Below are 13,091 nucleotides of genomic sequence, written 5' to 3'. Positions count from 1 at the left end.
TTAAGAGCAGCAAAGGGCGATAATTTGGAGTTTTTTCAATGATATATCCATTTTAAAAGTTATCTGGGGACAAAACGAATTGATTTTTTAATGAATTTTGTTCCATATGATAAAGTAACAATTAATAAAGTAATTATTAAAATTTTTAATGAAAAAAAAATAGTTTTATTTTTTTTCTGAAATTTTTATACCCACGAGCCTCCTTAAACTACAGGAGACCATAGAACGTAGTAGGTAATACTAGCCTCGATCATAATTTTCTATTTGCATTTGCATTTGATCTTTTTTTTGTGTGTTTTAGCCATACTGTTGTCTGCTTGTTTTCATTTTATAAGTTTTTAATGTTCCTTTGGTTTCTCACGCCTTTTTCTTTTCTTTTTTTTTTGCATTTGTTTGTAAAAACATCGGTGCTGTACATAATCCTCTCCCTTATTACATTTTTGGAATACAATAGTTGTTCATTTAGTCATCTGTATATGTAGGGAGGGGTGTTTTACCTGTTCTAATAGACGTTTTGTTTTCATAACTTTTGTCCCCCTTTCTTTGTTTGCAGTAATGTTAACTTCTTCAAAGCAAATTAAAGCTATACACAGAGCTTGAAATTCAACCAAGTTCGACGTTAATATCGGAACAAATCATTTATATATACTATTTCGCACCAAATAACAAAAAATTTGATATTTACCTAAAAATGTCAAAAATTGACGAACACCTTACTATCAAAAGACGTGAAAAACACATTGTGTTTTCGACAAATGATTAAAGTTAAGATCTAAAAACATCTTTAGATATTACTTGTAACGAATTGAATACAAAAATAAAAAATTTAGAAATTGAAATTGAAATAGGTCAAGGTCACTGTTATTTTTGAAGCTTTTTGAAAACCTCAAATTTGCACACTATATGCCATAAAGCAGTGGGATTTCCAGTGACACTAGAACAATAGAAAAGTCACTCTTCTTATGAAAGAGATAGAAAAGGTCTAAGAACAGGAGAGACAATTTACGCATAAAACCCGATATGCATAGGGATGAATATCTCTTAAAACACAAAACCATTATATAACTTTTATACAACCACTATAAATAAAGTATATGTTAAAGCTAAATGTGTTAATATATGATTTTTCAATTGCCAAACATGCTGTTAATTGAACAACCTAATGTTCAGCATAGGGGTGTGTAAAAAACTGCCAGATTTGACTGCATATTTTTCTTTTTTTTTTTTTTAAATATATATTAAACCTTAATAATGTAGCTTTCTGGGTATCCATTTTTTAACGTGTTCCGAAATGTAGTTTCGTCACAAGAATTTTTCAAAGTTGTGTCATTTTGTCTATATGAATGTCGGTAAATTCGTAGGATCGAGCACACCGACAAGTATATCGTTGGGACAACTCGATATAATGTAATCAATATACGTGAAAGATTACCTAATGTGAAGTTTATCAAAATCATCATAACATAATTGATCAACACATTATGTTTGAACAACATGAGTCCTACAATATAAGATTTAAAGGTGCATATCATTTACATTCAACGTTTTTATTGGATTTTTTTTTACTACAATGTAACCTCGAGGTTCAACGTTGATAGTAAAAAAAAATCCCAGAAATTTTTTGAATGATATTGTAAATGATATGAACCTTCGAATTCTTATAACATCGGAATAGAAAATATGTGATCCGAATTAACCATGCACGTGTGCTACAGAAGATTATGAACTTTTATGATGTACAGGGGGTAAGGGTTTTTCTTAAACAATATTATGATCCCAAATTTGATGAATTTTGTTGGCAATACTTTAATATACACACTACATATAGCAAAGTATATATTAAATCTCAATGTATTATAATTAGGAAAAATGTTTGACTCGGTAAAAAAAAAATCTTCCCCCTCCCCCCGTATTGCATGCAATGGTTTAAACCTAAAGGATTCGCACTAACTGCCTAAAAGGGGTCCGCTCCAGTCTTGAATCAGTGATTTTGTTTATCATAAACAAAATATTGTCTCACACTGAAAGGGTCAGCCGGGCAACATGCACAGCCCGGATTGTCAAAACAACTAAGATTTACAAAAACGATTACAAACAAAAACCATCAGTTGGACAATCTTACTGGAATCTGATTATCTCTACTGATAAATAATGCAACACTAATGACACATTTAAGTTTTGGAATGATTTTATTCACAAAGAATGTTTCTCATTGGTATACATTTCTATGCTCTTGTCTTTTCAGAGTTTATATTGGAAATTAAAAATTGCTGCATGAAAGACACTAGCTCCACATTCCTATGCATATGATTTTATATGTACGAGAATCATTCCATAAAATATTGGTTTGATATCCTTTCAATGCATGACATTGTCTAGTGTTTTTTTTGCCACAATTACAAGGAAAACCTGGCTAAACTTGTGCTAAATCAAACACTTGAATCTTACATCGCTATTGATGTTAAGCAATTATTTAAAGGGCCATCCGGAACTGTTGGGTTTTATGACAGTCTTCCTTCCATACACACCATCGCTGCAAAATAATTTGAACATTCAATTAGATGATTATAATATTATTTGGCAATCCAAAGAGAACCTGAAAACATCAGACCACAATAAACAGAGACCCCAAAAAAGCCAATTTTACTTTACAATGAAATTGAAAAAGTAGTTAGTTACATGTCAAATCATCTTTTGGCTGTCGACAAAAAATAAATAAAATCTAAATTTCGTAGCATTTTACCACCACCCCCCTTTTTTTAACTGAATTTGTTCAAGGTATGGTGGTTTTACCCCTTTTCAGATTTCAGTATGTCATGTTGTATATCTTTTATAAATTAGATGAATTTCTAGCAAGTTTCTACGATATTCTTTATCATTTGACAAAATACTATGCATCTGAATTAAATTGTTTACTATTTGAAAAAGCGCGCCTTCTTTTACTTTAATTTACTTCCCTTTATTTCACATAGCAACAAATATTAAAAACTGCCACATTTGACTGCATATCAATTTTTTTTCCCAAAAAAAATGTATGTCAAGCAGCATAATTAACTTTACAAATTGGGAGAAAATCAAGATGTTCCGAATATAGGTTAGTATTAAAAGAAAATAATAAAAGGTTGGCATGATTCCAGGTTTGAACCCTGACGACACTTAAAATCGAAAATTCACTTATTTACCTATCATATGAAAATACGATGATGTGATAAACTTAACAATTAATAATTTACCTGGTGCATTATCATATTCACATTACGTTGACACGTCTCAGTTCGTCTGTGTTAGCTCATTTCAAGCTCGTAAACAATGTACACCATTTTCCGCTGTTCTTTACCGATTACCTCTAGTCAGAAGAGCCCACTGTTTACAGGGGCGATAATATTTTGTCACCGGTTCACGCACTGAAAGTCAATATAAAGTCATTTTTTACGAAAAAAATATAGAATAAGTTCTAAATGTAGATACAAAAGATCTTCTTCTATAAATTGTTGTTTTTATTATTCTATGAACTCATAGATCTAGGAGAATCAATCTATCTGAATGTGACTGTTCATTGTTTGCTTTGACCTTTTGACCCTGATTTAAAAAAAAACATGACCACGGTAGACAACGACGACAACGCTATTTCGATGAGGCGTATTCTCCTTTTTCCAATGATATCAAATATAACCGTGTGTTATTCCGTTAAGGCAAATCGATAAAATTTGTTGATTGGGCACCCTGCTATTGGTTCAAAGGAAAATTTCCATCAATTAGAGTGATACCTTTCCTGAAACCATAGAAATATACCTATCAAGAGGTCCAAAAAAAATCATATGCATTTCTGCTCGTTTTTTTCCATAAAACTGAATGGAAAAGACCGAACTTCAAATCTTTGTTGAAAAATACTACACTAATTGCTAGACCTATGGGTGGTACGTATATGAAGATACGGACTGTCAAACATTTTAATGGTCTATAAAACATGCTAAAGCAATCTAAATGTTCACATCAACCCACTAAGAAGGCTGCATTATTCTTAAACTATTTTAAAAACAATTTTATTGTATAACATCTTTTATATTTATAAAATTCAACTTGGCCATAATGCGAAACTAAACTTCTAACTGTGTATTACTACCTAACATTAAACAGTAGGTCAAAAATACCGGACTCAAATGTAAATTCAAAAAGGGAGGTAATAGAAAATAACTAAATTGAACCTAATCAACCAACGAAACCATTTAAAATCAACTGTCACATTTCTTACTTTGTACAGACACTTTTCGTAGACATCATATGGTCTGTAGCTTTTATTCTTTTTTTTATTCAGAAATGAAAATAAAGAATTCACGATAATGACGTTTTAGTTTTGTCTATTTCAAGTAAATGTGAAGGACAGGTTTACGGATTATTCCTTTCAAGAACATATAACTGTACTTAGAATATATAATTGTACTTAGAATGTTTTCCATGAATTTATTCAAGACTTCATGTTTACATTCATGTATTGATTTTTAATGCTTTTTCCTGTTATAAAAAAAATAAGATTCTCTTGTTACATATTTATCAAGATTTTTTTTCTTTTTTACTAAAACGTTCGTTAAGTTCAGATTACATTCATCATTAAATCAAGAGCACAAAATATGTTTAATGCAAACGTTATACAAAATTGGTAAAATGACAGTTGAATTAGTGCAAAAGTCTGTTATTAAAGAAAAAGGTAAATTAGTGCAAACATTATACAAAATTCCACAAATGAAGGTCGCCCATTCATGACGACAACATCACTGTCTTGTTTCTGATGGTTTTATCAAAATGTTTTATCAGGTTCTTGTAATATAAATCGCAATGTCGTCTGTCAATGGAGACATAGATAACGAACGATCTTTGACAAAAGATTACGTTCGATTCAATCCCATCTATTTGATGTTCTAGAATTGCACAAACACGGTGTTTTGTACTCTGATTTGGGGATGTGTAATACTAAGAAACATGACAAATAAATGCAGGTAACGGAACTTTGTAAATAAAAGTCCCTTGTTTATTTGATCTGATTAATCTTTCATTCAAGTGGGTGGTATTACCCATGCTACTTTCTAGTGAGTACTGTGTCAGTCAATCATAGGTTAAACAAAAGTGGGTCGTTTATATAACATATTCCATAGGAGTAAATGGTTTTTGACGTTTTTGGTATTCTATGGTGTTAAATAGTTAATTAGTAAATTGAACACAGCCGCAGAATACTGCAAACTAGAGTAGAAGTAACACAATATTTAGTTACACACAAAACGTAATATCAACGGTTAATTATAACATATTGTATGTAACATGCATACATATATTTAATTCTTTACTCGATCTTACATTTTTCTACCTTACAAGTAAAACGACACATTTATGATGCTGATAATTCGATATAATATGAGGTGTAAGCGACTGTCTTAAATCTTCTAATAGATTAACAAAGGATATGGGGTATCCATCCATGATATGGAATCATTACAAGCGCAATTACAAACAAAACACACAAAAAGTAATTAAAAGCGCTTTTATCGATGTTTTTTTTTTTTTTTTTATCTCAGTGTCACAGTAAGGCCATCATCACGAAGCAAGAAAGAAATACTCTCATTTTACTGCGTCACAGACGGCTCCTAGCATAACATTTGTTAAACATTCGAATATCCCCAGACAATTTGTATAAATCGGACATTTTTTTGTCGTTTCTCAGCTTAAATAGGAATCCTTATGTAACATATCTTTCCAATATAACACGTCTAATATTTCTAAAGATTTGTTCAAAGCATATTTTTGTTTGAAATATTGCCTCAAACAAAGTTAACTGAAAATATGTAGCATAAAAATTCCTATTTAAGCTTGGAAATGACAAAAAAATATTTAAGCAGACTCTCAACCCGACACAAAATTTCAAGATTTTAATGTAAAGCAACGCTTAGACACATATATGTGTAACATGTGGTAAATATACAATAGTAAACATGATTTATAATACAATGGTGACATTAAAAAGCAGAAAAAAAACAAAAATTTATACAAATCAATATACATACCACAATAAGTTCTAGCTTTCTAATCAAAGATGACACCTGTTCATGGTTGCAGAGTTGTCTTCTCATCGAGGTCATCATGTGTTGCTTGATGTATCATTGTGTTGGTGTATTCATGTATGTACTGTTTGAGTGTTTGTACTTTTCCTTTTTGTTAATTTCCTGTGATGTCGATGTTGTATTTCCTTCGATATATTATTTAGAATTCGCCTTAGTATGTCTTCAAACCCATTTTCTTTACGTTATGCAGTTGGCCTAGTTATTGTTAAAATGTTTTAAATAATTTTTCCAATTTGAGTTCACATGCTACATCGATCTTTTAAGACATAAATGTTGAATCAATCCAACATCCATGATAAATAAGTTGTCTTCGCAGATAAAACCCTTACCAACATTGTGTTTGTGTGTTATTCAAATTACAGTAAACTTGTTAATCAAAGAATGAGGTATCGACAATTAACTTGAAAACTCAACCTATATCCTCACGGCTCTTTCCAGAAAGAAATACTTTATTATCATAGGAATGTTCTTTCGGAATTTCAACCAAAGATGAAGAACTGGATCTTTCTGCCCTGTATTGGATACCTACATAACATACATGTGCTTAGCTTAAATGTTTTATTGCTTGGTTTTCAAAGTGATCTATGAAACTTCCTTGTAATTTATCAAAATCAATCTTATCAGCAATCAAACAGTTATAAAAAAAAGGTACCAGAATCATAATTTAATACGGCAGACACGCGTTTCGTCTACATAAGACTAGTAAATGACGCTCAGAACAAAACAGTTAAAAGGCCAAACAAATACAAAGTTGAAGAGCATTGAGGACCCGAAATTCCAAAAAGTTGTGCCAAGTACGGCTAAGATAATCTACTCCTAGGGATTAGAAAATCCTTACGGCCTAGCCAAGATCAGATGTGCATTTCATATTGGGTCTATGTTATAGGCTTGTAAAGACAAGAAGATAAACTTTACATAAGTAATACATCTTTGAACTGAAGAAGAGGATGTAGGGTTTCACAATGAATATCAAATATCATGTATAGGTGTTACCGTTTTGAAAAAAAACCCACTAAAATACACGCTGAAAATGGGCAAAATTACACGTTATGTTGTTTCATTTAAAATTTACCTTTTTTTATCAATTGATAGTTAATAATTGAACTTAATTTGAACTACATTATTGGTTCACTGTTATAGACAATTTATTCTTCTTTCTTTTACTGGTTGTTGCAACAAAAAATCTTCAGTGGTTACAAAGTTATGATAAAAAGTTGAATACTATGCGCTCGTTATGCAATTTTGTACTTTTGTTTTTAGCTTGCTCAGTGTAGTGATAAAAGAGAAAAATAAATTAAATTTATGATATTATGTCTTTTATTTTCTCTTCTAGTATATACATTATCAGAAAGTACCTCATTTATCAAAATTGCAGTACCCTAGCTGGAGATATATGCCATCAAAGTTGGGTATACAAATAAAGTGAAAAAATGTCTTGTCCGTAGACATGCATTCCCTAGTAAACTGGAAGCATAATTACATTTATGTTGCATTGCTAAGTTCCTGTTCTTTTGTAGATATGAAAACACTACTAACATTTTTTTCTACCATCTATTAATAGAGGAAAAAATTCAAAAATGTGTCAGAATGTCTTGTCCGTAGACACATGTCTTGTCCGTAGACATGTCTTTTTATCAATATTGCTTGGCTTTATGGGTCTTAATTAGTCCTATGTGTTGTTTAAACTTAGAAATATCTTATTTTTAATAAATGAATGGTAATTTAAGTGTTCTCAATTTTTGTAAAATGACTTTACGGGAGTGGATTTTAAAAAGTGTCAGATTATCAGTCATAAAAAGCATACCTTATTTTACTTCAATATTGTTTATTCCAGTTGATGCATACCTTAAAAGATTAACTAAATCAAATGAAGAAAAAGTATTTCTCTCTCTCTAACTTTATCTTTTGCATTTCAGTATTAACAGCAGATGAGGAAGTGTCTACGGACAAAACACTTGTACATAACAAGTATTAAATTCAATTATTTGTCTGCTATGGAACTAAATCTTATTTATAGGTGATAAAAGTTATCTATTCAAATTAAAACTCAGTATTTTCAACATGAATATAGTCACAATTAATTCTAACAGATTTTTTTTTAACTGAAATTGTCTTGTCCGTAGACATTACCACAATATATTTGTATCCAATTTCCTTGATTTCAGCCTAATTTGATAGGTAAAATGTATGTTATTCTTTTAAGAGAACACATTCAACTATGTCAAAATTGAGTTTTAATAATAGTTTGATTGTTTTAAACAGTCAGATATATGTATTTCAGTTAAAAGAATGTGTCTTCAGTTTGGCTTAATCAATAAATTATTGAGATATGTAAAGAATTATGGGTACATTTTTGTATTTTCCAAAATTTAAAAAACACAGCTTAAAATTTAAATAGTAACTTTTAATCTTAACTTTAACAATCATCTTTGAAAGCATTTAATTGAATATCAATAAAATGTCTTGTCCGTAGACATTATCAAAATGTATGTGTTTCCATTTTCCTCGAAGTTAAGCATCATTTGATAGATAAACCTGATAAAATGTATAGTTTTTTTTAAGAGAACACTTTCAGCTGTATTCAAAATTAGGTTTTAATAATGCATTTCATTAAATATGAATACAATGTCTTGTCCGTAGACAAAACATATAAATTGTATTGCTAAGTTTGATTGTTTATTGTAAGAATACGCATCAAGTTATTTTAATGTTCTATACACCAAAAGAAAGGTTTTTTTTGGAAGTTTTGTTATTTATAGATAATTTTAGATACAGTTTTATCAGATAAGATTAATGATCAAAGAAAGCTACTGTTGTTTGAAATAACTGTGAGTTAAACATGTTCTTGTCATTTTTTTTTCAATTAAAATGTTTGATATTCAATAATTCTAAACATATTTTGTTGTCTTTGTCATTGACCAAAAATCTGACACTGGTGACCATGTCTTGAAGCCAACCATTAAAGAAAATTATACAGTTTTTAAACACCATTTATTTAATAAAAATATTAAATATTTCTTCCAAAAACTGTATGTAATTATATAAATGCTTCCAGTGTTAGCCTAACGATAGCAATTTTTCATAATTTAAACCATTTTTGAACCAAAATATCAAAAGAGTTTTTCCCTGAGGTGATACTCATTTTTGACCTCATGTGAAACACAAAATGCACATCTGATCTTGGCTAGGCCGTTAGTTTTTCGAAAAATTTCAAGTTTTGTAAACAGGAAATTTATAAAAATTACCATATAATTGATATTCATGTCAACACTGAAGTGCTGACTACTGGGCTGGTGATACCCTCGGGGACGAAACGTCCACCAGCAGTGCTATCGACCCAGTGGTGTGAATAGTTATGAAAGGTACCAGGATTATGATTTAATACGTCAGACGCACGTTTCGTCTACATAAGACTCATCAGTGACGCTCAGATCAAAACAGTTAAAAGGCCAAACAAATACAAAGTTGAAGAGCATGGTGGACCCAAAATGCCAAAACGTTGTGCCAAATACGGCTAAGGTAATCTACTCCTGGGGGTAACAAGCCGAAGTTAGTATGAAACTACCTAGTCTAAGAATCAGATGTAGATTCTTACAAATTCCAAGGATCTAGAAGATTACATACGATTTAAGTCTCTTTTATCTTGCAATAGTATTAAAACATTTGACTTTTCTACTCTTTTAACAAGTATTTCATATTTTAAAATAAAAAAAAAAAACATTGAAATAATCTGTCTTTTTTCTGTTTCATGGACACGAACAGCTGACGTAGTTACAAGTAGCACATATACAGAAGGAATAAATCATACTTTGTTAAAGATCACACTGATTCCAAAAAAATTCTCAGAAACTGACATGAACAAGATTCTTGATTTCTTCGCTGAATACATTAGATATTTAAGGGAGTGTAATAATACAAATTCGAAACTCACAAGCTTTTCTTATTCTTTAACTTCACATTCTTATATGTGGATGATGTTTTCTCACTAGATAATTTATACAACTTATTAGGGTCAGTTGAGAACAAAACTTTACGATAAAAGAGATAATTTCAGCTTTCCAATTGTGAACTTTCCGTTTCTATAGAATAACATTCCAGCAGCGCCTACATGAGGAGTATATATCTTTCAGCTGAAACGATATTTCAAATGTTGCATTACTATCGCCGTTCTTTTGATAGAGTCTTGCTTCTCACAAAGAAACTATTGAAGAGTTTCAAATGGTTAAGTGAAATCATCCAAAATAAATGGACCGTTATAAAATATCTGTTTCGCAGATTAAGATGGATATGCTCGAATTTTCGTTACTAGAACGCTATCCGCTTCTCATATATTACCTACCGATTCATACTTATCACTGGGGTTGTACTTATACAAACAACACGACAGGTTCCACAACGACAGGGGAGCAAGATCAGCGTACGTGTTTGAAGTACATCAGATTATCTCTGATTTTAGGTGGATCGTGTTGCTCCTTGCATAATTTACTATGTTATGTTTTATGAGCTGCTTTTTGTCACTTTGTCGTTTGTTTCTGCCATAGTATTGTCAATATATTTTCGAATTATGAGTATAAAATAACTTTTTTGGTATCTATCGTCGTCCTAAATCTTTCCTTAGGAAATTTGTAGCCCTATATTTTTGAAAACTTCTTCAACAGATGATAGAATATCCACAAACAGTAGTATGTTCTTGTTTGTGTTCAATGGTTTTTTCTAAATTATCATTATATAGGAAATTTGAATTGAATTAAGGGTTGTGAGTTGATTGCGTGTCATTAATTATTTGTCTTGGTTGATAATTTGTTGCTTATTTTATAACCTTTGTAAATTACATTTTCATGTTGTGTATTGCTTATTCAAACAATACCTTAATCTGTCATATACCTCATATGTTCACCATAGTCTAACTTCTAGTATGTATAGCTACTACGTTTATAACTATTGCTGGATATGATTGAAATGGGATGATGGATGATTTGATATAAAGTCTTCTACAACAATTAATTAACACAGTTTATTTCCAAGTATGAGGCACAATATTATAATTATGATCTAGCCTTTACAAGCCGTCGTCGGTACCACTATAATATGATAAACAATAATACATTAATAGGTACAGGTTTCTCAGTCTATAATTGATCACCTTAATTTGATGTGTAAATTTTCTTTTATTCTAAAGACGTTTTCATCATGCCTTCCTGATATTTGCATTCTTTTCAAAATACAACAATTGGATTTAAAAATAGACTTGATTTATTGAGCTAGATATTAAAGCTTTATATTTTTCAGATTTATCATTTTAACATATTCAAGGTTTGGTTTTGTCTCTTTATCCCGAATCTGATTCCCACCTAATATTGATTGTGAATAATACTAACCCCAAAAACTATATATTTTTAATTTCGGAGATTCCTGGTAGCTGCAAATGAAGAGCTAATAAATAAAAGTTTGCAATAGCGAACCAACATAGATGTAAATTTAAACATGAATATGAAGTGCATTATACCGAAAATTTCCGAATGTTATATAAAGGTTAGTGAATTTGTTAAGTAGGACTACTCCATTTACAAAATATGAAAATTTCACATTAAACATCATTTTACTATCATTTTACCAAAAAGCCACAATTGACATGTGTCAACATCATAATAAAACATATATTTGAGCAAACCACTAGAGCAGTATTTCAAGACAGAGTTCAAATAGTTGGATATTCGTATCTCAAATACTTATCTTAATCAGTGTCATATGACAGAGAATGTTTCGAAGGACTAACAATTTCTTTTGCTAAGCTATAATCCATAATTGTATAAAAAGGGCAAATAAGTGGTCTTTCTCATCTGAATCTTCTTCTTAGTTTTAAACTAGTTCATAGACAATGGTCAAAATTCAGTTTATAAAACTTAAAAATATTTATTTCTTTTTATTATCAGATCATTATCTTACGGTGTTAAGAATTAGACGTCAGAAGTTCATTTTGACCGAAACTTTGTTTATAAAAAAGTTTTTTTTAAGTTCTGCTTTCAACACAAGGTAATTATAGCTCTAAGCTTGACATGATCCACATAAATCTTTTATTTCAATTTCTTCTTTTTTGCCATCGTCATCAAGTGTAATTGCATCAGCTACAATATCTTCACAAATTGTTATTTCACCTGCGTCATCGTCGTCGTTAATTGGCGTCACACCACGTCGCATATGTTGAACCTTAAGATGAGTAACTTTTTGTCCTGTTGTCTTTGATTTATCATCTATATCAGACTCTTCTGATTCCGCTTCTTTCTCCTCCTCCTTCTTAATAAGTTTGGAACGAAAACCAGAACAGGGAATTTTCTCATAAAATGCTTTGCGAAATTGTTTGTTTGTATAGACATAAATTAAAGGATTCCATACAGATGCCGACTTTGCAAACATGGATGCCGAGGTTGAAACAATAACTGGCAATTCACCAAAACCAAATGCAACCCAGAATGCAGCGACTGCATACGGCGTCCATGCAAACATAAAGACACCTAAAATAATAGACAATTAATATTCATGACCTAATTTATAAGGTTGCTTCCATTTGAAACAATAATGATACATCTTAACGAAAACATAGACTACAGAAAACTCATGAAAGATACTATCCTTATGGAAATACCGCTTGATATATTTGATGCATCCAACGCACTTTTCTAAGGTAATCTTCATAAGGAATCCCTGAGTATATAACTAACAGATCTACGGTCAACTTAACCCGAAGAAGATAAAAGTTTGGTTTAAAAAAAACCCAAATTAAGACTTCTTTGCTACGACGTTATTTCCTAGAAAGAATTTTACTTCGATGATTACATAAACTTGAAATTTGTCCATTCTCTAGAAGGAATTAACTTCGATGGTTACATACAATTTTTAAACTTGTAATTTTTCCTACTGAAAGAGCTTTATGTTCCTATTATGAAATGTTTCATTGTCTTCTTTTTGTAGATTCGGTTATTG

General features: G+C 30.6%; 1 protein-coding gene and 1 long non-coding RNA gene across 5 annotated transcripts in view; both read right to left on the bottom strand.

Annotated features, from left to right (window-relative positions):
• Window positions 1-2,169: 2,169 nt before the first annotated feature.
• On the bottom strand, window positions 2,170-3,404 carry LOC143045798 (uncharacterized). Its single transcript, XR_012969027.1, has 2 exons — window positions 3,234-3,404; window positions 2,170-2,533 (listed from the first exon to the last, which is right to left on the bottom strand). It is a non-coding gene; the product is annotated as an uncharacterized LOC143045798 (long non-coding RNA).
• An 8,614-nt stretch (window positions 3,405-12,018) lies between these two features.
• LOC143045797 (visual pigment-like receptor peropsin) overlaps window positions 12,019-13,091 on the bottom strand; it is a 32,738-nt gene continuing 31,665 nt past the window's right edge. For all 4 annotated transcript variants that reach the window (XM_076218565.1, XM_076218569.1, XM_076218566.1 and 1 more), the window contains one exon: window positions 12,019-12,622. In XM_076218565.1, the coding sequence (XP_076074680.1) occupies window positions 12,156-12,622 (467 nt within the window). In that variant the 3' untranslated portion in view covers window positions 12,019-12,155. The remainder of the gene's footprint in view (window positions 12,623-13,091) is intronic.

Source organism: Mytilus galloprovincialis, chromosome 9 (assembly GCF_965363235.1).
Source record: "Mytilus galloprovincialis chromosome 9, xbMytGall1.hap1.1, whole genome shotgun sequence".
NCBI lineage: Eukaryota > Metazoa > Mollusca > Bivalvia > Mytilida > Mytilidae > Mytilus > Mytilus galloprovincialis.
Note: the sequence above shows the minus strand (reverse complement) of the source record. Positions and strands in the feature narration are given on the sequence as shown.